The 21,090-nt window shown below is 36.9% G+C and overlaps 1 protein-coding gene and 1 long non-coding RNA gene across 3 annotated transcripts; one reads left to right on the top strand and one right to left on the bottom strand.

Moving 5' to 3' along the window:
- Positions 1-378: 378 nt before the first annotated feature.
- On the bottom strand, positions 379-14,167 carry LOC113137293 (uncharacterized). The gene is made up of 3 exons (XR_003296355.1): positions 14,007-14,167; positions 6,426-6,495; positions 379-2,882 (listed from the first exon to the last, which is right to left on the bottom strand). It is a non-coding gene; the product is annotated as an uncharacterized LOC113137293 (long non-coding RNA).
- Positions 14,168-14,486: 319 nt separating this feature from the next.
- Positions 14,487-20,851, top strand: LOC113137603 (elongation of very long chain fatty acids protein 4-like). 2 transcript variants are annotated; one of them, XM_026319376.1, is made up of 7 exons: positions 14,487-14,748; positions 16,426-16,517; positions 17,104-17,291; positions 18,113-18,193; positions 18,974-19,145; positions 19,309-19,436; positions 19,921-20,851. In XM_026319376.1, the coding sequence occupies exons 2-7, from the start codon at positions 16,451-16,453 to the stop codon at positions 20,194-20,196; spliced, it is 912 nt and encodes a 303-aa protein (XP_026175161.1). In that variant the 5' UTR covers positions 14,487-14,748; positions 16,426-16,450; the 3' UTR covers positions 20,197-20,851. The 2 variants fall into 2 exon arrangements, with proteins under 2 accessions (XP_026175161.1, XP_026175162.1); XM_026319377.1 differs by lacking the exon at positions 18,113-18,193.
- The last annotated feature ends 239 nt before the right edge of the window (positions 20,852-21,090 follow it).

Genomic DNA, 21,090 nt, shown 5'->3' with positions numbered 1-21,090 from the left:
GAATAATCAGAAAGAATAAAGGAATATCAGTGATGGTAGACATCTGCGATTCATTCAATCATCTCTGATTTCAGCACAATCTCTTCCAGATATGACTGTCAATGTTTGTGTGTGTGTGAGAGAAAGAAACAGAAGAGACAGAGACACACAGAATTAGTGAGAAAAAATGTGTCTGTATATGAAGTACAAAATGTGTTTATGGTACAATCGTGACAATTGTGATCATTTTACTTATGACATTTTCTGCACTACACTATACACTATAGTTACTATTCATGTTAATTTATATAGATTCTTTGCATTTTAACTCTATTTTCATTCTAATACACACACACACACACACACACACACACACACACACACACACACACACACAGCAATTAATGAATTCAATGCAATTAATGAGTTCAATCAAATTATAACACACATCTTGGGTTATTTCAGCCTAGAAATACTGTAAACTGCACAAACAGTTGGATTGGAATTGGAAGTAATAGAGGGCCAGCACTTTATTTGTGCCCCAATGACCCCTACAGGGTTAATCCAATTCTGATCCTGCCTGACTAAGTGGTGTGTACTTCCTTTAATTAAAATGTGTTGATATAAAAATAGCGTACCATTCTGGGGGGAAAAAGCCTAATCACTTTATTGCCAAGAAGATAGACCCAACTCTAGTAGCAGCGCCAAGCAGGAGACAATTAATTCATCCTAGCATAACGACTGCAAGCAGGGAAAAACAGCTAGAATGGGTCTGACTACAGGCAAAAAAAATCTACATTCCAGCACCACCTAAAGCTCACTAACTGACAGCATATGCTTTTGATTATCTGTAAAAAATCTTAAGTCTGAAAATGTCAAGATGTGATTTAACAGAGCATTGTACAGGGAACTAGTTCTTAGTGCAGTGATGTCTAAGTAGCTGTCTGTTTCCTCCTGCTTCAAGTTTTTATGTGTAGCAAAACTAACTCTCTCTTTAGGCTGTTGCACCAGAATTCTTACAAGTCTAACTGTTTTGCTTTAGTAGACAAAGATGGCTTCTTTAATTCCTTCAGTAACCACTGGGAAAAATCGTGGGAATGAAGGAAACATTCATGACTCAGCTAAATGCAGTTTCTCAACCTATCAAGTCCTGTGAGGCTGTGAGGGCGGAATCCAGGCAAACAAGAAAACACTGGTCACCATTAACTACATAAGACATCGGATGATTCATCCGCATAGAGGCTCAGAGGGGTGTCTGGATGGATGGTCTGTGTGTGTGGGGGCAACCATCATGAGCAAGCGGTTTTGTGTACTGCTCTGTATCAGCAATCCCAGTGTCCTTGATGACTTTAGCAGAGACCTTAAGGATTTTCTGTGTCGCTACTAACGTCATCTGAATCTGGGTATGTGTGAAATTTTCCTGAAGGGAGGAAATATTCTACAGCATTGCCAACTACTGCATCTCTCTGTAGACATATTAATCTCTGTTTCTGTTATTCTGACATTTTTTACAATCATCCTATAGAAAACAATCAAATATTTGCATATTTGTTTTTTTTTATTTTGGTAAGAAAACACTTCCTTGGCATTAACATGGGAAAATGACCTCAAGAATGTCATAGCTCAAGTGCTGAAACCATTTGCCTGTCTGCAAATTTTTCTAATTTCCTAAATCCTCGAGCAAACACCACCCTGTCTACCGCACACTGACAGCTTTGCCTTCCAGAGGTCTCATACCTAATCAATTATTCATCAGGACTGGCACTGTTTGATGTTGTGAAAACCTGATTCAACAAATGTGAAAATAAGTTTCTAATTAAGACACACAATAGTTTTTTTATACTAAATGTGTATCACGACAAACACTTAGGGGCACAGGTTTTAATAATAGCTAATACTATATCCTTTCATCTTTTACATGAAATATATTGTGGTTCTGAGAAACTATTTTTTGCTTTGTCATTATGAGCTCCTTGTATGTAGGACATAATCTACTGTGAGTAATTTTGAACAAATCAGCAACAGCAAATCAAAATCAGCCTTTTTCTCCAAGGATACCGTGCTCATGTCTTCAACAGGGCGGTGTTTGCTTGAGTTTTTAAAAACTCATTGCATCCTTTTCAGAATTTGTACAGGTTTCAAAAACGGTATGTTACATTCACTGCATTTTCATACAAAAAATATATCCTAGGTAAGATTGTTTTTTTAGGACAAACCATTTCCTGCAAGGGATTAATAAAGTATTTGTGATTCTATTTCTGCTAAGCTGATATCTTCAGATCCAATGACCCTGCAACATGTGTACTTTGCCCGAGTACAACACATGTTCTAGTTTCTCAGTGCAAAAAATAGTCAGGGTTTTGCATCTTCTTTGCCCTAAATGTATTTAGTGTAGTAACAAGAAGGCAGATGTGTGTGTTGTTTCAAAATAACAGTATGACGTTTTACAAATACTTTCTTGCAGAGGATTACATTAGAAGACTGACTCATATCACTCTCATATCTGTACACTGACATGAGATTACAGTCAAATGTAGGGTTAGGGTTAGTTGAAGTTATTCTGTACAAAGCCAAAGGGTTAGAGCTTAGGGTTTCAGGTTTTGTACCAATGGAACAGGAATGAGATAACATGTTAATTTGTGAGTTTTAAAGATATAGATTTTGAGCGCTAGTCAGATCCAGCCAGCTGTCCTCCCTTGATCCCAGTCTTACTAGGCAATACTAGCTTCAGATTCACCATACAGACATGAAAGTAATTCATCTACTCATCCAAATCTCCGCAACAAAGCAAATACACATTTTTACCACAATTCCTTGAATGTTGCTTTGGTAGGCCTGTGTCTCCCATGTTGATCTTCTTCATGAGACCCAATCCCCCCCAAAATTTTCCCAGTTCTGGATATCTGGTCAGGAAAGGATCAATTAACATACATGCTGTAATTGAAATGAGTAATTAGTGGTACTTAGTCTCTCATTAAATATTACTAGACAGATTTACTGTATGTAGGTAAGAGTAGTGGTAGAGTGGGTTTAGTCAGCCAGCTGGCAATGGGCTAGAAAATATGCAACAAACATCTTTACCAACAAACAAAATATAGCAACCATGCATGAACAAGCACACTTACTCTTTTTTCTCTTTACCCTTTATTCATGGGCACCAATGTGCATATTTTGCTCTAAATGTAGCTGCAAAAACAACATAATGTGACTGAAGAAATTAACATTGCAAATGTGTTTGTGTAACATCCAATAACCCTTAGAACAACTGGACGTGGCTACACACAAAAAAACTATAAAGACTGGTTAGAGAACAAACAAACTAAAATCCTTTTAATCTATTCAAAGACAAAACCTTAACGATCCTTAAATGCAAAGCATTTAAATTGTATCACAGGCCACAAAGACTTTCTTTAAAATGGTTTGCGAAAGCAGCAATACAATCAGTTTGTGTTGATCAACTGAACAACAACTGAAAAGTATGGCTATATAAAAGGCCTCTTCTGTTGAAAAGAAAAACCTTGTCAGAACTGCACATTTAACTCGTAGCAGGAGACTGAGACAGTGCTGTGTTTTTAGCAGTAATGTAATCACAATTGTTCAATCGGAATCTAGATAAAGATAGATGGTAATGATGGGATGAAATGTGGAAAATTTGTGTGTACTCAATCTATGGCAATCTAAAAAAATATTTTAAATGATAAGAAATAGATCAGTGCAAATTCACATATAGTATGTAGAATTAGAAATGTTAAATTGTACTAAATGTGTAGGTAAAATCCTAAAGGGGAAATTTGGGGGATTATTATTTTGTTCTGTTCTGCTCTACACTTTTGAAATCTAGTGGGGTCCTGCAAACTTTTAAAACTTTTTCACAAATTTTTGTACCTGTTTTAAAAGCCAGTGCAGCCAATATGCTAACATCCAGCTCCAATAAGTTGTGAGACCCATTTCCATTGTTCATTATTAAACGTAAAAATGTTTAACAATTAAAGAATAACATGTCATGCAAATTTTATTTAAACTTTTAAAATTTAAGCAAGACTTAAACTTATGTCATCTTTGCCAGCAGCTTATTACTAGTTATGTGTTATTGTTAAGCAACCTATAGTGGATGTAGTAATTATGAAACAAGCCAAAAGAGAAATTAGGTTACACAGTATGTAGCAAAACACAGTCTGTGTCTGAATGAGCTTGAATGAGCTTGTGGTGGATTTATGACTGTACATTTACAGCTTCAAATCAATTGATGCCAGGGACCAGTGACATATATTGTGATTTACAGTAGTAGTAGTTTGGGGGACTTTTTGGCTAATACTAATATTGACATGCTAATGTGACATTGATGATGTTAACACGCAGTTAGGTATCATGTTTATCAAGCTCATTGATGTAGGTTTAGTATACAAGCATGCTAACATTTGCTAATTAGCACAAAGTAATAAAGTCACTAGGATACATGCACTCTGGGTCATCAATGTGTGAACCAAATTATGTGCTAATCCATCTTTCTTTCATGTGGAAATATTTCACAAGATAAATTAAAAATTTTGGCCTGGTGCATTCTGTGGTTTATCCTCTGGGCTTTGTGAAAATGTGTACAAATATTTTATTGATAAATACACTGACACTGCAATCCCCAAGGCCACATATATTTAGCCCATCACTGAGATAAATTCTGAGATAAAATGTTAGGTTGTAAGCAAGCACAGCCAGCCCGGCCTATTTTTAAAGAATACAAGAGACACATCTAAGACACAACAAAGACATGTTAAATTATATCCAAGGTAATGATAAGATCCAGTGCACAATATTTAGGTCTGTCTTAATCTCAGTCCAAGAACACTGCTGAGGATGTCAGTCTTAAAATATATACCAGACACAGAGCTTAGACTCATTGCTGAATGGATTATTTAAGAGAAACGTAAGGGCACACCTTAAATGTCAACAGCAAGATGTGTGCTTTCAAACAGTCATGGATGGACGTATACAAATATGCACCTATACATACACAAACACATTAACAAAATACCAGAATACATTGCTCCCTCTTTTTTACTCTCATACTGTCACATCAAACTTTCAATGATCGCAGATGTCATGCAACCAACATGCACTACGCTAGTTAAGTTAAATAACCTGGGTGTTTTGAGAAGGTGTGGTTTGTGATGAGTGGGCAGTGACAGCACCAAGGTCCGGGAACTGGTATACTCAACTGATGTTATGAGATACACCTGTGTTTGAAATACCACAATGACAATTGTCCATTGATGCTACGAGAAAGCAGGAGTGAAAAAATGAACAAGGTATCACTATCATCACCACAGGAGATGGAAGCACAAGAAGTATAAAACGTTTTCTGTGTACTAATTTGCTCTAATTCAAAGTTTTTTTTTCTGCCACACACAGGCAGTCAGTGTTCAATTGATAAGGGCACTTAGAGCTGTGAGTGTGGATCTTCAACTTTGCCTTGGTGCTTTTCACTCCTACTGTATATTTATCTCCTAAACAAAGAGAATGTTAACTCTGCAGCTTTAGCAGTGTCATAAAAAATCACTAGCAACCAAAGCTGACAGATTAATATAAGTAAAACCCGTGTCACTACAACACACTAGCAGGACTGTCCATTTAAACAGTTAATTCTGTCAGAGATACTTGAAATGTGATCTCCAAGAGTGCCTTTTGAATGGCAAATATTATTGTTGAAGTAGATTAATATATTGCGACATGCCTTAGTTAGCGTTTTTATTTTACATCGCTAGGATGTTTCAGATACATAAAACACACCTGTGCTGTTCATCAAAGTACTCACGCAATCTTATTTTAATGTATAAATTGCATAAAATAAGATACAATACAATTCAAATTTGTGTATTGTAATACTAGTTCTATGAGCACCTATGTGCCGTACCCTTATCTTCTGCTATGGTATCGGTGGTATTTATATAGGTGCAAAGGTTAGTGTCCACGAAATTAATGACAGTAATGACAGAAATGTCAGTTTTAGCATATACATAAGCATATAGGCTTTTTTATGTCTCACCCTTTAATGGCTCCTCTTGGTTTTTAATGTATTATAACAAGTCAATTTTCTATTTGAGTAAAGCATATATGCTGAGCACTAGATGATATTCAAAGTCAGACTTAAATCTAATAATAACTCTAAGGTATATATAAGTTATATATATAAGTTAAAACATACTTTCAAGCTTACTACAAGCTCAACAACTGTATACATGCATTCCAAAAGGATAAGTATTGTGGACACATTTATTGGCAGCCTTCAACACAAAGTGACAACAAAGGAGCACTGCAGTGAACTGATGAAAATCTAGTCTTTCTGTCCTATGTATTCTTTCAGCCAGGTTGTACATCAACAAAGATAACAAATTCTTGTGCAGCAGCACAGAACAATGGAGGGCTATTTTTCCTTTGAATCAAAAACTCACCTCTTTTGCTGCATCAAATGCTGCTTCTTTTTTAAGTGACTTTTCTGTTTTCCTCTCCTGTCTGCCTCATCTGTTAAGTAAATCAAATTAATCAAATTAATTAATAATACATATATGCTCATATATTTCATATTCATATACTCTCCTTTCTCTTAGGCAAGGTACAAACAAAGTATACATCAAATAACTGCAAAACCTACAGTTTTAAAATGTTATCAGCGGTCACTGGCATTTTAAACCCAGGCGGGAATTATCACAGGGTAGCACAGTGGTACAGGTCATCCTGCCACTCTGACTGACGTCAGACACTAACCTACACTGTGGCAGGGTCACAGCCAGTGGGTCAGACCCTTGGCAGTATATCCAGTTCAGATTAACATTAACAGAACGTGACAGTGCTGAGAGGCTTTGAGCTCTCTGGGGCAGGGGATTAGCTGCTGTACCTGCAGCACATACCTGGACCTAATGCTGTCCCAATTCCATACTACATATTAATCTATAATGTATACTTAGATATGTCAGTAAGCATACTAAATTTGCTGGATGGGGAGTGTCCTTTTGCTGCACAATATTGTCCAGGAGCTAGTCACCACTGTAAATTCCAAGTGGTTCCTGACAGCAGTGATTTAGCTCCAGAAATGTCTCTGAAACCTAGAAAAATAAAATACTGAGTCTTTGGAAAAACAGTTGGCTTTGTATTTGTTAAGAAAGTGGCAATCCATCAACTTCGCACATAAAGGCCAGTTTATCTGTCATGGAAAGTACTACTCAGCCTATAAAAACAGTTCCACAATGTCCTCCATATGCTGTACAGATTGTAAAATCCCTTGAGGAAAATTTGTGATTTGTGATATTAGGCTATATAGCTATAGATCAAATTTGACTTAACTTCTGTATGTCGAGAGGGAGCTTTCTAAAGCCTGAGAAAATAATCCTGATGATGTAATAAGGTCATCAAAATATTTAGCAGACATCCTCTGTTTTAAGCTATGATATAAACTTTGAAAGAGGAGGGTATTTTTCAGACAGGGAACATTTAAAGGAAGATAGAATGTATTATTGCATTGGGGATTGTGGGATTTAATGTTTTGAAATTGTGATTCAAACTAGGGACTAAAAAACACTACAAGTACTACAAAGGCTAGTATTGCACATGTATATTATGTGCGGATTTCTATAATAAACTATAATAAACAGGTCCTGTGCCTGTCTCACAAGTATGCCAAGACACGTGACCATCTGTCACTTCAGCAGTGATATATGATTAATAAAGTGAAACAACAATGCATCAAATTACAATTCAAAAAAATAATAATATCTGACAATAGAGCTATAAGTCTTAGGAATCTGTCTTGTGTTGCACTTTTTCTGTCTCTTGCAATTTATTCATAAAGACCTTTTGAATTCATAATTAATGTTTTTTCTTAATTTGTCACTGAGGGTCACTGAAGGTTTTATTGGAACAAAAAAATAGGCCTGATACAATAGCGCAAGTAAATTTAAATTGGCATTATGGTCTATCTGCCCCTTAACTGTCGCCATTATGGACTTATTGGCAGATCTGGTCTTGAACCAGCTGTAAATATAATTAGTGACCACATTGTGCTGGAAGTGCCTCATGTTGACTCCTGCCTTACAGGCCACAGTTGCAGACCTTACTGGCTACACTGCGACCTTCTTGTGATGCCAAAGCTTATCGAATGACTCTTGTTTTGTGCAGCAAAACGCAGTCAAAATAAGTGGCTGTGCCGGGTGCCAGGGAGAAAAATCCCAGGAATCAGATTTCCTGTAGTAATGCCAAGTCAGTGAACAAAGTGTAAGTGCTTCCAGTCAGCTGTAGTCTAAGGAGAAAAATATTTTCAAATTATCAAATTCTTATCAACATCCCATCAATAAAGCACATTCATCACTATGTTACAGACTGTAAAGTGGGTAACCTGGAGCTTGTAGCATTGTTTTTCATAGTTTCTAAAGACATTATTAATAAAAAGGGAGTTAAATAACAAAGAGCATTTGGTCCTAGAGATTACTGGAGTCCTTTGCAGGGAGCTGCTATGTTTGGAATATAATTGAATGTGCTATGAATTACCTACGGAGACACTTGTAACAGACAGATAAAACACATCATTAATTATTGACAACTATCTCACATACACATGTTCTTTTTAACAAAATAACTAGAATGTCCAGCAGTTACTATAAACTCCTTTTACAAGCATAGGTGCATGAAACAACATTTTTTATGATCACTGCATAGGTTTCAGTAAGGCAGAAGCCTTGACAAAAAATTTAACTCCTTATTAACAGAGACTCCAGCTTTGAGACTCAGATTTCATCAGTGGAGCCAGCACAGTCCAGGCCCCCTCCCACCGCTTTAGCCACCTCCCTTAGATCTCCTTCTGTACAAACCATAGAAATATAACATGGTCCGTATTATGTGTTCCACAAGGTCCTGAATTGTTGCATCCCTGGTTCAAAAAATATTTTGGAGATAATAAGACAATACTGTTAAACCAACAGTTGTCATTTTAACTGGCCATCTATCTGCTTACACATTGATAACACAATAAAGAGCATCAGGCCTGCAGTTGTCTAGCATTCCTGTGTCAACGATTACAAACAGACTACTGGTAGTTATTCATTTATCTGACTTACCCAGTTCAGAATTTCTATACAGTAAATTATACAATGAAGAAATGTACGTTTAAATATTATATAGAAAATCATGTCACTGTGATAAACTGCAAATAAATTTCACCTTAATGTTTAAACCTTATGTCAAAAGCATAAACTACCTCTATCTGAGTCGTGAGGCATCAGTTCTGCCTCCACACTTGAGTTAACCATTTTCACTACTGTTAATTATAATACTCAGCATTTTAAATGACATGGAAGTTAGCCTTCCATATATAAGATTTAATACTTCATCTTTTTTTCTTAAGAAGCCGTTATCAGAAAACTAATAATAATAATAATGTAATTTGCTGCAATTAACAGATGCTTCAAAATCTATATACTGGAAGTGATTTAGTAAAGATTGCTCTTACTACAATTATTTTCAAAGACATCTAAAAAAAATCACTTTCTAAATTTTAAATAGTACATGTAACTTTTTAACGGATTGTTTTTGTTTATTATTATTGTCTTCTGTTTGTCTGTTGCAAAAAATCTGTTTAATTTTCAGAATTGTAAACAGGACACGACAGCACACTTAGACGACCTATCCACTATAAATAAAAGTCTGCATTTTCATGTGTGCAAATGCAGACTAAAGAGTGTGGATGGACATGTCACATGTGGATGTAGATGAGAAGAAAAACAGAAGAGAAACTGTCTTTGAAAGATGATGATGAATGAAAATGGTTAGAAGACAGAAGGGAAGCATAACATCGTGAATGAGTGGGCTAAAAAAACAAAGGAGAAATAAAAAATGCATGATCAAGAAAAAAAAGAAAGAAATGGGCAAGAGAAGTATAACAGTAACAATATAACAGGAAAATTGGTGCTCCATCATCAGGCCTGTGTTGAGGTATTTTCTGCATGTGGGCCCTGGGCACTTCTGGCCACACAGTACAAAGGGGGAGGGGTTCCCCCTACAGAGAGGCCAAATGAGGACAACACACTGTGTATGCACACATGTAGAGTACATATATATGTGTGCAGCACAACTACTGTTTTTATAGGAAGCAGTAAAAAATTTACCCTCAAAGGAGCACAAACTGTGACCTAATGCCACATCTAGTGGGCCACTATAGACAGAGAGGGATCAATTACTGAATGAAGCCAGTTAAATCTCAGCCTGATGCATATGCCTTTCAAATTAGAACCATATGAAAATACTCTAATGGAACAGACCTGATCCAGATTACACAGAAACTGTGAAAGAAAACAACTCACTGCAATTAGATGCAATTGGAGAAACTATAGTTAGAGCAGAAGCACTAATTAAAGGAGTCAGAATTGAGCTGTTTATGGAAAATTGTCATTACACTTTGCTGCCTATATCACAATGATATTATCCACTTTGCTTAACCTGAAACAAAAATACTACAAGGATTCAGTCCTGCTTTATGATGTATGCGCATTGTGCTAAGCTTTATCAGTCAACTACAGTATGAAAGCATATACCCAGAGAAACCACTGAGAAAATTAAGTATATAAACACACTCTAAGAGCCAAATCTGCTTAAGTCTGTAATTTCCCAGCCACACGTGGTGAAACCAAGCCTGGACTTGAGAACACATCTTGACTGAGTTATTCCTATCTCATACATCATCAAAACTCATCCAACTCTCTGCAAGTGGTGATGACAATGATCTGTCAATAAGTGTATGTATCTTCTAGTGTTGTTCTAATATTTTCTACAAATATGTGCAGATAAATCATGTTGCACATTTTGATCTCCTACCTGTCCCAGTTACAGGGCTCCCTGAGGGAAAGAAATTACCCCCTTTTTTCCTATAGGAGAATGTTTTGGAAAAGTGGTATTTCCCAAATGACTTTTTAAAACCATGCACTGGTGCAAAGGTATGTGGAAAATAGCTCATCCCAGGTGGTTGGCTGTGAAAGTGCCCCACAGAAGGAAAATTCCCTTAACAGAGATTTTGGTGGTTTGTGCACAGTGTGTTCCAGCATAAATCATAAGATAATATATCTCTGATGGATCCTTTTAGGGGATAAAAAGAGATGACTATGCTTTGACACTTAGTGAAATGGAAAGTGTCAAATGTTTACCTTTTTGAAAATGGCACTGACAGATGTAAATGAAAAATGAAAGCTCTATAGCTTGTTAAAAGTGTGTGACACTAAAAAGAAAGAAAAAAGAAAAAAGAAAAAGAAAGAACAAACATGACAAGAACAGAAAGAAAAATTAGGAAGTTCAGTCACAAACACATGACTACTATATAGCCACTTAGACACAGACACAAAAAAGCATACTGAGAGACAGACAGTCAAATATACAGTCAAAGAAGCATTAGAGGTCTTCGCTGTAACCACTATTTTATAAGGTTTCTAAATATCATTGGTACTTTCCAACATGAGAACAGAAAATCTGTGGTAATACAACACACATGCTTCCCCTAGCAACAAATCTCACGCAGGCCTTATTTACCTTTGCAAATTTTAAATGGAGCACAATATAAAAATATTCTGGTGCACTTCTCTGTTAAAGAATTCATATTCAGCTTTGTTTTGTTTGGGTGTTCTTTCCCTTGATGTGCAGATGTGGTAAAATCTGAATATGATTTAGTACTTTCTGTTTTCATCTTCTTGCTCGCCTTTTCGCTCTGAAATCTTGCCGACCCCTGATGTCTTCTGTTCCCCTCTTAATTTTATAATCTTTTTATATTTTACCCCCATCAACCTGAATTTATAATTTAAGAGTTCATGGTTCTTCACACATATTTTAAATGATATTTTAACACCAATGAGCATGTATACTGCATCACATGTCTGGTGCTTAAAGAATAATTTATCATCTTACTAATACATATATTTTGTTCTTATATTTCAACTCCTGGGAAATGTAATGATTTCACAATGCTTAGCCTATAATTGTAATCATCATATAAACTGATGGTTCCATATCGTCAATTTTCTATTACTTACGTAAAATCATAAGCACATTCATTTTAGATTTTCTCTTTATGTGGCAAATCTAAATAAAAAAGTTTAAAAAACCACAACCTAGTGAAATTCACTTTGCAGATGGAATGTCACATGAGCCATACCACTTTTCACAAAAACTTTCTGTAGTAAAGCCAAAATCCATTTTTTGCACTATTTGGGGCTGTTCTAATATTAAGGGGATTTATTCAGCCATCAATCTGCAGCTAGCCCAACCTTTCAGCTTACACTCCTGTGGATGATGGGAGTACAGAGCTGACATTTTTGACTATAGGACTGCTGACATGCTTCCTTCACATTCTGCATTTACCACATTCTCAGTACACCAAACTAAACTGGTACAAGGACAATGCAGATATGAAAGTGTTTGTGTGCGTAAGGTTAATGCGTGTAAACTCACAAAACAGAAACTGGGTAAATGTTTCTGTCTGTGCTACATTTATGCTATCTTCATAGGGGACTTGCTCATTCTTTGTCAGACCACTTGTACATGTGCCAACCTGCACAACCTTAATTAAGAATGGGAAAGCCTATAGCCCTACCAGAAGTAGCTTAAGCTGTAGATACAGATTTGCTAATGTTACCACCTACAAACAAAGTTTGTAGCTATTACATTATTTACACTTTGTGAACCTCCAGAGGCTGTTACCCTGCATAGACAGCACATATCAATTTGCTGACATTTGTCAGTCTAAACAAATAGTCTAGATTGAAGGAAGTTACCTAAAAAATAAACAATATCATTTTACTTTCTGTAATCACTTGCTTTTTGCCTTCAAACACTGCAAATATGAGATGACTTGGATAACATATATTCTCCTCCAGCACCAACCTTCCTCTCAAAACCCCAACAGCTTTCTTGCTTATCCCAGGCAAGGATGGGGAGGATGCTTATGAGATTGTCAATTTGAGAAATGAGAGGTTTTCTGTTGCCTGAGCAAATAACTGCAAGTACTGTAATTACAGTGCAAATGCAATCATGAAATAAACCATAAAGGCAAGCATGGAATAAACTGTGCCAGAAGAAGCAACTTTTCTAGTGCATTTTGTGCATGCATAATTTACTTACTAAAATATTTGGACAGTTAATGTCTCTCCATCCAGTTTAAGGTAAAATATATATCAGTGATACAGTAGTAGATGACAGTTTTAGGCTGAGGTGTGTTCACAAGATATTATACAAAGTTTAAACAAGAGGAAAGAAAAAGATAGAAGACCAGAACAATTTATAAACCATTACAAATATGACATGTTTTATTTTAGAGATGTTCATGTTATTATTATTATGTCCATACCAGTGTTTTTGACCAATTATTTTCAAACATTATATGTTTAATTATAAACAACAACAACAACAACAACAACACACACACACACACACACACACAAGAAGATGTCTGTGAATGTGTTTTGGTCCTCAGCAGATTTAGATTTATGGGAAAATGAGAAACATGCGTTCCTCTGAATCACCAGCACAGTCTTACAGGGACCAACTCTTTCCTTCACACACTCCCACACACACACACACACACACACACACACACGTCTTTCATTTGCTAGCAAATCTTTGGTCACTTTTATACCACGTTAGCACAGTCCAGCTGGATCTGTCACTACAGCTCATGGAAAAACAAAGTAACAGAAAAAGCCCATGAAGCATAGAGCAATGGAGCCTTTCTTAACGAACCAGGTGATGGCACAGTCAATGCTATGTGAAACCTTTGTGCCAGAAGACACTTGAGGGCCCAGTGGCACTGTCTGTTCAATCACAACAAAATGTCACTCAGACATGCTGTCATTCACTTATGTGCTGTGTTTTGTATGGTGACTGTACAGTTTATGGAAAATACTGTAACATAATAAACCCTGACAGCGATATTCTACAATACACTCTGAACTGCCTCTTAGTAGCATGTACGACAAACACAAAAAGGAACTTGGCTGTCGACTTACTTTATCGGAACAAGTCATACTTTCTCCAGAGAAACTTCAGTGTCAGAGCAGGAGAGCTGGTATGTTGAGGCAGCAGGTGATGGTAAAATCCAGCCATAACTAGTCTGACACCACCATCTAGCGGTACAACCCGGGCAGGGGACGAGAAGCTATCACCGGCTAACTACCTGCAAAGGAAAGGGATGCAGACAGTTGTTTTAGGACGTTGAAACACGTACTGAAATTGTATACATGCACAAAAAAACACACGGTATGAATTTGACTACATTTTGAGAAAGGTCATGCGTGTGGTTTTTGGTTATTTAGTTGGTTAATTAGTTATTTAGACATACAAAAGTCCGTAGCTAAGTATCGAGGATGACCAGAAGCAGCTAACTGCTACACAAAGCTAACGGGTACGAGCTGAGCTGCCAACGGCTGTCGCGCGCGCGTACAACACAAGAGACACCGATGGATCAGCGCATGCGCGATGTCGTCTGGATACTGAGTGTCCAGGAGATTGGGAGAGAATGATGTGGCTGAGTGGTCCGATTGCATAATTGGTCTATCTTGGTCATATATTTTAATTTGCCTTGTCTAGTTTCTTGCCAAATTGCAGTTTAATGTCGAACTATAACCGGAGCAGTGGAGAAGCTGATAAGCGGTAAGGACAGAAGAAGAAGAGCGGAGCAGTGACTGACAGGAGCTGGGAATCAAATTGCACCGAATGTCATTAAGTTACACGCTCTTAACCACCGACGACGTAAGTAGCTGCAACCTTTTCCATTTTTGTTGCTTTTGGTTTCAACAAAAAGCCTTTCACAGGATTTACTTTCAGAACCAGTCATACAAAAATGTTTGTCTTATTATAGGGATGAATGAATTAAGCAGCCGTGCTAGAAAAGAGCCCAGCCCTTTTTTTTTTCAATAAACTATTTTGTTTTTATTTTTGTTATAGTGTGCCAGATAATCCTATTCCCGTCTTCATCCGCTTTCAGCAACACATCCACCTGTTAAGCCTGGGCAAAGCTCAAATTTGAATTAACCTGAAATCCCCAACATGCAAACAAGTGTAACAGATTTTATTGGTTGTGGGGGAGCTAGACCTATTTTGAAATAGATCGTGCTATCTGCAGCATATTTTTATTGTTGTATTGTTAATGCAAACGTAACACTGTTATTCTTGTAATATGTGGGTTGTATTTTCAACGAACAATACTTTTTTTTTCTTTTTTTTTCTTTTTTTTTATGCCATAAAACATTTATGCAGATAACCATCAAACAGACTTGTGGGTCTTTGGCCATTTGTACTTAGGCCTACATTTAAGCTCGTTGATCAATTGAATTTAAGCCTCTTGAGCGGTCCGAGCAAAACCTGCTGACACATGCGCCCCTGTCTTTTTGTGTGCGCACAAACCCGGCTAACCCTCTCTATCTCATTGCCCTCTGCTGCCCAGTAAACCTAAACTAAACCCAGAGTGGCTACGTTATTATCTGAAGCCATGCAAACTTTGTCCACTTTGCAGACTCATATGTAAGATTGTTCTGAATTACTCATCAATTTACAGTCAATGAACACTCGGATGGACGGTAGTTACTATACTGAGCAATTAATTATTTAAAGAGAAAGACATCTAATGCATTTGATTAATTATAGATTAATATGGAGACACCTGTTCTCAGCTCTGAAGTGGATAAGACTGTTTGTTATGCAGTGTGACTTAATTAGGGTCGATGATTGGCACGTTTCTCTTTTTAGCAATATATTTAGTAGCAACTTTTAGTTTGATGTTTTATGAAAATATTTGCCCTGTGAGATAATGTATTTAAGGAGTATCTTCTCTCCATCTGTGAGAGGGAAAAGAAACAAAAATAGACCAAAGGGAAGTATCCAATATTCTCCAGCACAAATAGAATCTCAAATTGTTACCGAGGAGCAGCCATAAGGATCCATGGAAAGTGCATTATCATCTCATGGAGGTTTATGTTCGCATAATGTTTCAAATAACAGCAAATGAAGAGAATTCTAGTATTCACAGTAATTTTGTAATACAAGAGCATTATTCCTGCATTTATTATGATCTGAATGATTCTGTACTTTAGCATTTATTAGGAGATGGAATAATCTAAGCTCTCACTTGTGACACATTTTAAGGTCCTGTTAGCTTGTAAGACCTTGAGAAGTCGATTTAATAGGGTGCAGTCCAGACCTCACTGGCCTAATAAATATGTTCACGTCAACCAAATACAAGCAGAGATCATTTTAGTAGTTTTGAAGCGTATTCCTAGAGTGACACACATGCTACTAAGAGCACTATAAGATTACACAGTGTAGCTCCTCATGCTACTAGTTACATTGATAGGATACGTGTGGCCTGTAATTCAATTTGGGTGGCTCTTGCTGACTTTAACTCTCTCTCTCTCCCTCTCCCTACCACAGTACAATCAAGACCAAGGGCAGAGCCATGGAGGTTGTAACACATTTTGTGAATGACACTGTAGAATTTTACAAATGGAGCCTTACAATAGCAGGTAAGAGCTTTACAATTACTTGTTTATAACTCACTCAATAAAATAATATCTCTTTACATATGTTGCATAAACAAAGTAGTTGTATATGATTACTGACAAATGATTCAATGTCCATTGCAATATTAGGCGAATTTTCTCTATCCAAGTGCACAGAAAAGAAGAGATAGGACAGATTAATAAAACTTTTAGTTTTACTATTTGATCTTTCTAGAAGTGACAAGTCAGCGCCCCCTACCAATACATCCTGATCATTTATTGCATTGCAAAATAATGTGAGAGCATTGCAAAATAACTACATTGTAAAGTCTGGTAGGTCAGAGATGGACCAGGAAGCATCCATTACTAGGCTGCACAATCTAACTTTCATTTTGTTTTCCCCTCCAAACATATGGTTCAGATAATATAGTCCAAATAAATTTGCAATATGACCAGTCAGTAAATAGTCATAATTACCTATATCAGCAACATCAGCAGAAACAAAAGAGTAAGAGCTGCAAAACGTATATTTCAGAAGCACAGTGTTTTTCCTTTAACGTAATACGACCTACTTGATGCACTTGTGTGACAGTAAACTGTTTTCCACCAGACAAGAGGGTGGAGAACTGGCCGATGATGTCATCTCCCTTTCCCACTCTGGCACTGAGCTGCCTCTACCTGCTCTTCCTGTGGGTGGGGCCTAGGTACATGAAGGACCGGCAGCCATACACATTTAGGAGGACCCTGATAATCTACAACTTTGGCATGGTGGTCCTCAACTTCTACATCGGCAAAGAGGTCAGTGCAATTGTGGACTCCGCCTGTGTACTGTAGATGACTGTATATATGTGCAATATATGTGCACCTAGATGCATGAGTGGTCACACATATAATCACATATCTTTTTTTGTTAGTACAATAAAGGGATGATTTGGCAATTACCTCACAAGATTTAGATCACAAGTTTTTCCATCAGCAGTACAACCAACTTTTAAATGATTTAAACTTTAAATCTTGGCTTCGTACTCAAATATTGATATTCAATGTAAAATAAATGTAAAATTTAAAACTACATGCAATATTATAAAAATGATACTAGGTAAATGTACTAACAATGAGCAGTAAAGAGATTCTGAGGTCTAGCATGTGAGTTAACAGGTCCTATTGGTTTAATAAAATGAAAATGTGCACTACACATCAATAAGATTACCCATATATAGTACACTGAATAAACACTTGACTCTAAACTCCAGCTTCTCTGCCATAATGTACTGAAATAACACCTCTTTCCCCACAAAGGGATGTCAAATTTACTGCCACACCTATTGAGTTTTCACCATGCTACCCCGTTAATAATCCACATACCGTTTCGCACACTTGTTTCAGAAAATACTATAATGATGGAGAGAAAGTTACACTTAGACATCATATTCACCAGTGTTAGTGCCCATTGTGACTACAGCTTAATAAAAAGAGAGAATACAATTATGTGTAGAGAGTAAAAGAGTAAAAAATAGAGTAAAAAAATAAGTGAGTTGACAGAGATTACATGTGTTCACTGTAGTAACTTTTATGATCTCTTCAGCTATGTCTGACTATGGTTTCTTTCGATTAATCAGCTCCTACTAGGCACTACACGAGCCGGGTACAGCTATCTCTGTCAGCCTGTCAACTACTCTAATGATGTCAATGAAGTCAGGGTAAGCTCCACACACATCACCTAACAAATATATGCATCATACATGCCAACGTACACACACATTCCCGCACAAAAGTACATCGTGTGGGAATATAGCATTAATGTTACACTTGCAGGGAGGTTCTCCAGGTCTACTGGGAGTAAAAGGAGGAAAGAAAACAGAGAGATAAAACTTTGTATCTCTATAGTGATTTGAGGACAAAGAGGGTGTGGCCTGTGTACAGAGGGGCAGGACTAATTGGTCTCACCACCATGACACTCCATCCCAGTCTCCACCTTCAGGCCTTGTTCTTTGATGATGGCATGATGCCACAGCACCATGGCTTAGAGAGCAACTTCATGAACTATGCATGTGTGTATCAGGAGGGAGGAGTATAGCAGACTTCACTACAAAAACAGTGAGAGTGACTTGTAATATGTGTCGATCCACTGGGATGTCTTACACTGAATCCAATCCTTTTAGATATAAGATTTCTCAACAGTTAACTGCAAAGGAAATATGGATTTTAGGCCAAAAAAATTGCTTAATTTTTCTGAGAGCAATATAGATATGATTATAAATTATCACTCATGACAGAAAAAATATTTTGTATATTCTATCATTTACTCAGAATATATGATAATATTCACAGCACTGGCTTCAGACGGAGGCCGGAAAGAAATTAGTAGAACCTAAATCTTATTGCAGGAGTTGCAGGAGTAAGATGTTATTATACATAGTGATTATAAGATCCACCATACTAGCTTTGGTAATTCAGTCTACCTTGTTTTCTGTCTTTAGATAGCATCCGCTCTTTGGTTTTACTACATCTCCAAAGGAGTGGAATACCTGGACACAGTTTTTTTTATCCTGAGGAAGAAGTTTAACCAGGTCAGCTTCCTCCATGTCTACCATCACTGCACCATGTTTATCCTCTGGTGGATTGGAGTCAAATGGGTCCCTGGTGGACAAGGTTAGTAGAAGTTGAGGTAAAATAATAGGTTTACAGACAGAGCACCATGGATTCTAAATTTTTATATTTAACAGCACTGGTATCAAGCTGTATGATAATCTTTTGTCAGTACCATGACTATTATCACACCAGACTCAAAATCTACTTTTTATTCTGCCCTCAGCTTTCTTAGGTGCATCCATCAATGCTTGGGTCCATGTCGTCATGTACACCTACTATGGCCTGGCAGCATTTGGTCCATTCATGCATAAGTACCTCTGGTGGAAGAAATACCTCACTATTTTTCAGATGGTAAATATCATTTATATATATATTTTTTTTTGTATCATAGCTATAAATTGTAATTATGTGTCCTATTTGCTATGATACAACTTTTTAGCATGTCACATTGAAAATCAAAACATAATAATCAAGTCCACAAGGTAGTTTAATACATAGTCTGACTACAAACATGGACATAATTATAGAAAACATTTCAACATGAAAATTTTACCCTTTTTATAGAGATTCTGAAATTTATTCAAGGTCTGTGTTAGTTATTAGTTTGTTGCTGATTACTTTTAACATTATATCAGTCTTATTCTTACAGTTACATGATAATTGATGGTTTCACAAAAACAAAACAGCTTTGTGAGAGCAGAAGAGCTTGTTTAATTTGTTAAATTCCGTAGGATCGGGGCACTCACTTTTATATTCAGTCAACACTCACTTTTATCTTTCAGTCTGGTTTTTTTTTTTAAATTACATAACACTATGCAATTTGTATGCTCAACAGATCCAGTTCCTTGTGACCGCCAGCCACGCCACCCAATCTCTTTACACAGGCTGTCCATTCCCCAACTGGATGCACTGGTCTCTCATTGGCTACACTGTCTCCTTCCTCTTCCTCTTTGCCAACTTCTACTACCATGCTTACCGATGCAAACCCTCACAGAAGGGAGGTAAGCCCATTGCCAACGGCACCTCTGTGGTAGCTAATGGTCATAGCAAAGTGGACGAAGTGGAGGATACCGAGAAGAGGCAAAAGAAAGGAAGACCAAAAAGGGAGTAAGGAAAGACAAGGGGCTCGCTTGCTGTTAAATGGAAAGAGGGCAGATGTTTTAAGGGCCAGAGAAGTAGGTGAGGGGAGGGGAAGAATAAACAAAAAATTTAGATTTGTGACTTGAGAAGATGAAAGGGTAGCAATGTGTGTGAATATGGTCATGAGAGGAAGCGAGAGGTGGTGATTGTCTCCTTTTAATCCAGAAAAGCAAAATGCTGATCATGTATAGTAGGCTCCATCCTCGTCTGTCCAGCTGTGTTTTGGACCAAAATATTACAACTTAACCAAAATTCACCTCCAATTTTTGTATTCTTGATTCCAGTATTATTTCAACGAAAAGCTTAAATAGTCTTTAATATGCTAATTTATTTTCTAGTGCTCTAAAGGAGTTTTAATGAATTTAACAACAAAACAACATGCAGTTATACCATAGGTTTTTTCTCTGTACTGGGGAGAAATATTTGTTTACGAATAATTAAGCTGCAAATGAAAAAAATCACAATATGAAGTTCTCACATCTGCCATCTGTATTTACCTGCTTGTCATTCACCTGCAATCTAACATGTCATGGACGTTATATGTCTCTGCTGTCTCAAACTGCTGCAATTACAGAGTGGCATGCTATTTTCTTTGTTAACTGTGAAATAAAAACTGCTTGAAATCACTGTAGTTTATTTTAGTGTTTATGCAGAATTGTGGGTAATCTTTGTTGTAATATTTTCAGTGGGTCCTCATGAGTTATTTATCTTGCTGTGCGATGTAGCTGAGGTGCAAAAATAAGAGATTAAAGATCAGCTTAATATTGTCTCACTGCCATGTAGGACTGAAGGGAAACTCATCCTGAAAAAGAGCCTTTTTTAAGAAAACTAATGGTCATTTCATTGTCTTATTAAAATGAACGTG

This window comes from Mastacembelus armatus, chromosome 24 (assembly GCF_900324485.2).
Source record: "Mastacembelus armatus chromosome 24, fMasArm1.2, whole genome shotgun sequence".
Lineage (NCBI taxonomy): Eukaryota > Metazoa > Chordata > Actinopteri > Synbranchiformes > Mastacembelidae > Mastacembelus > Mastacembelus armatus.
The sequence above is the reverse complement of the archived record's forward strand: the minus strand, read 5'-3'. Positions and strand labels throughout refer to the sequence as shown.

Bases quoted from the DNA above. Each gene is read 5' to 3' on its own strand.
- LOC113137603 (XM_026319376.1), top strand. From the start codon at position 16,451: ATGGAGGTTGTAACACATTTTGTGAATGACACTGTAGAATTTTACAAA. The intron at 17,292-18,112 runs GTCAGTGCAATT...TCGATTAATCAG, and splicing joins ACTTCTACATCGGCAAAGAG to CTCCTACTAGGCACTACACG. The intron at 19,437-19,920 runs GTAAATATCATT...TATGCTCAACAG, and splicing joins ACCTCACTATTTTTCAGATG to ATCCAGTTCCTTGTGACCGC.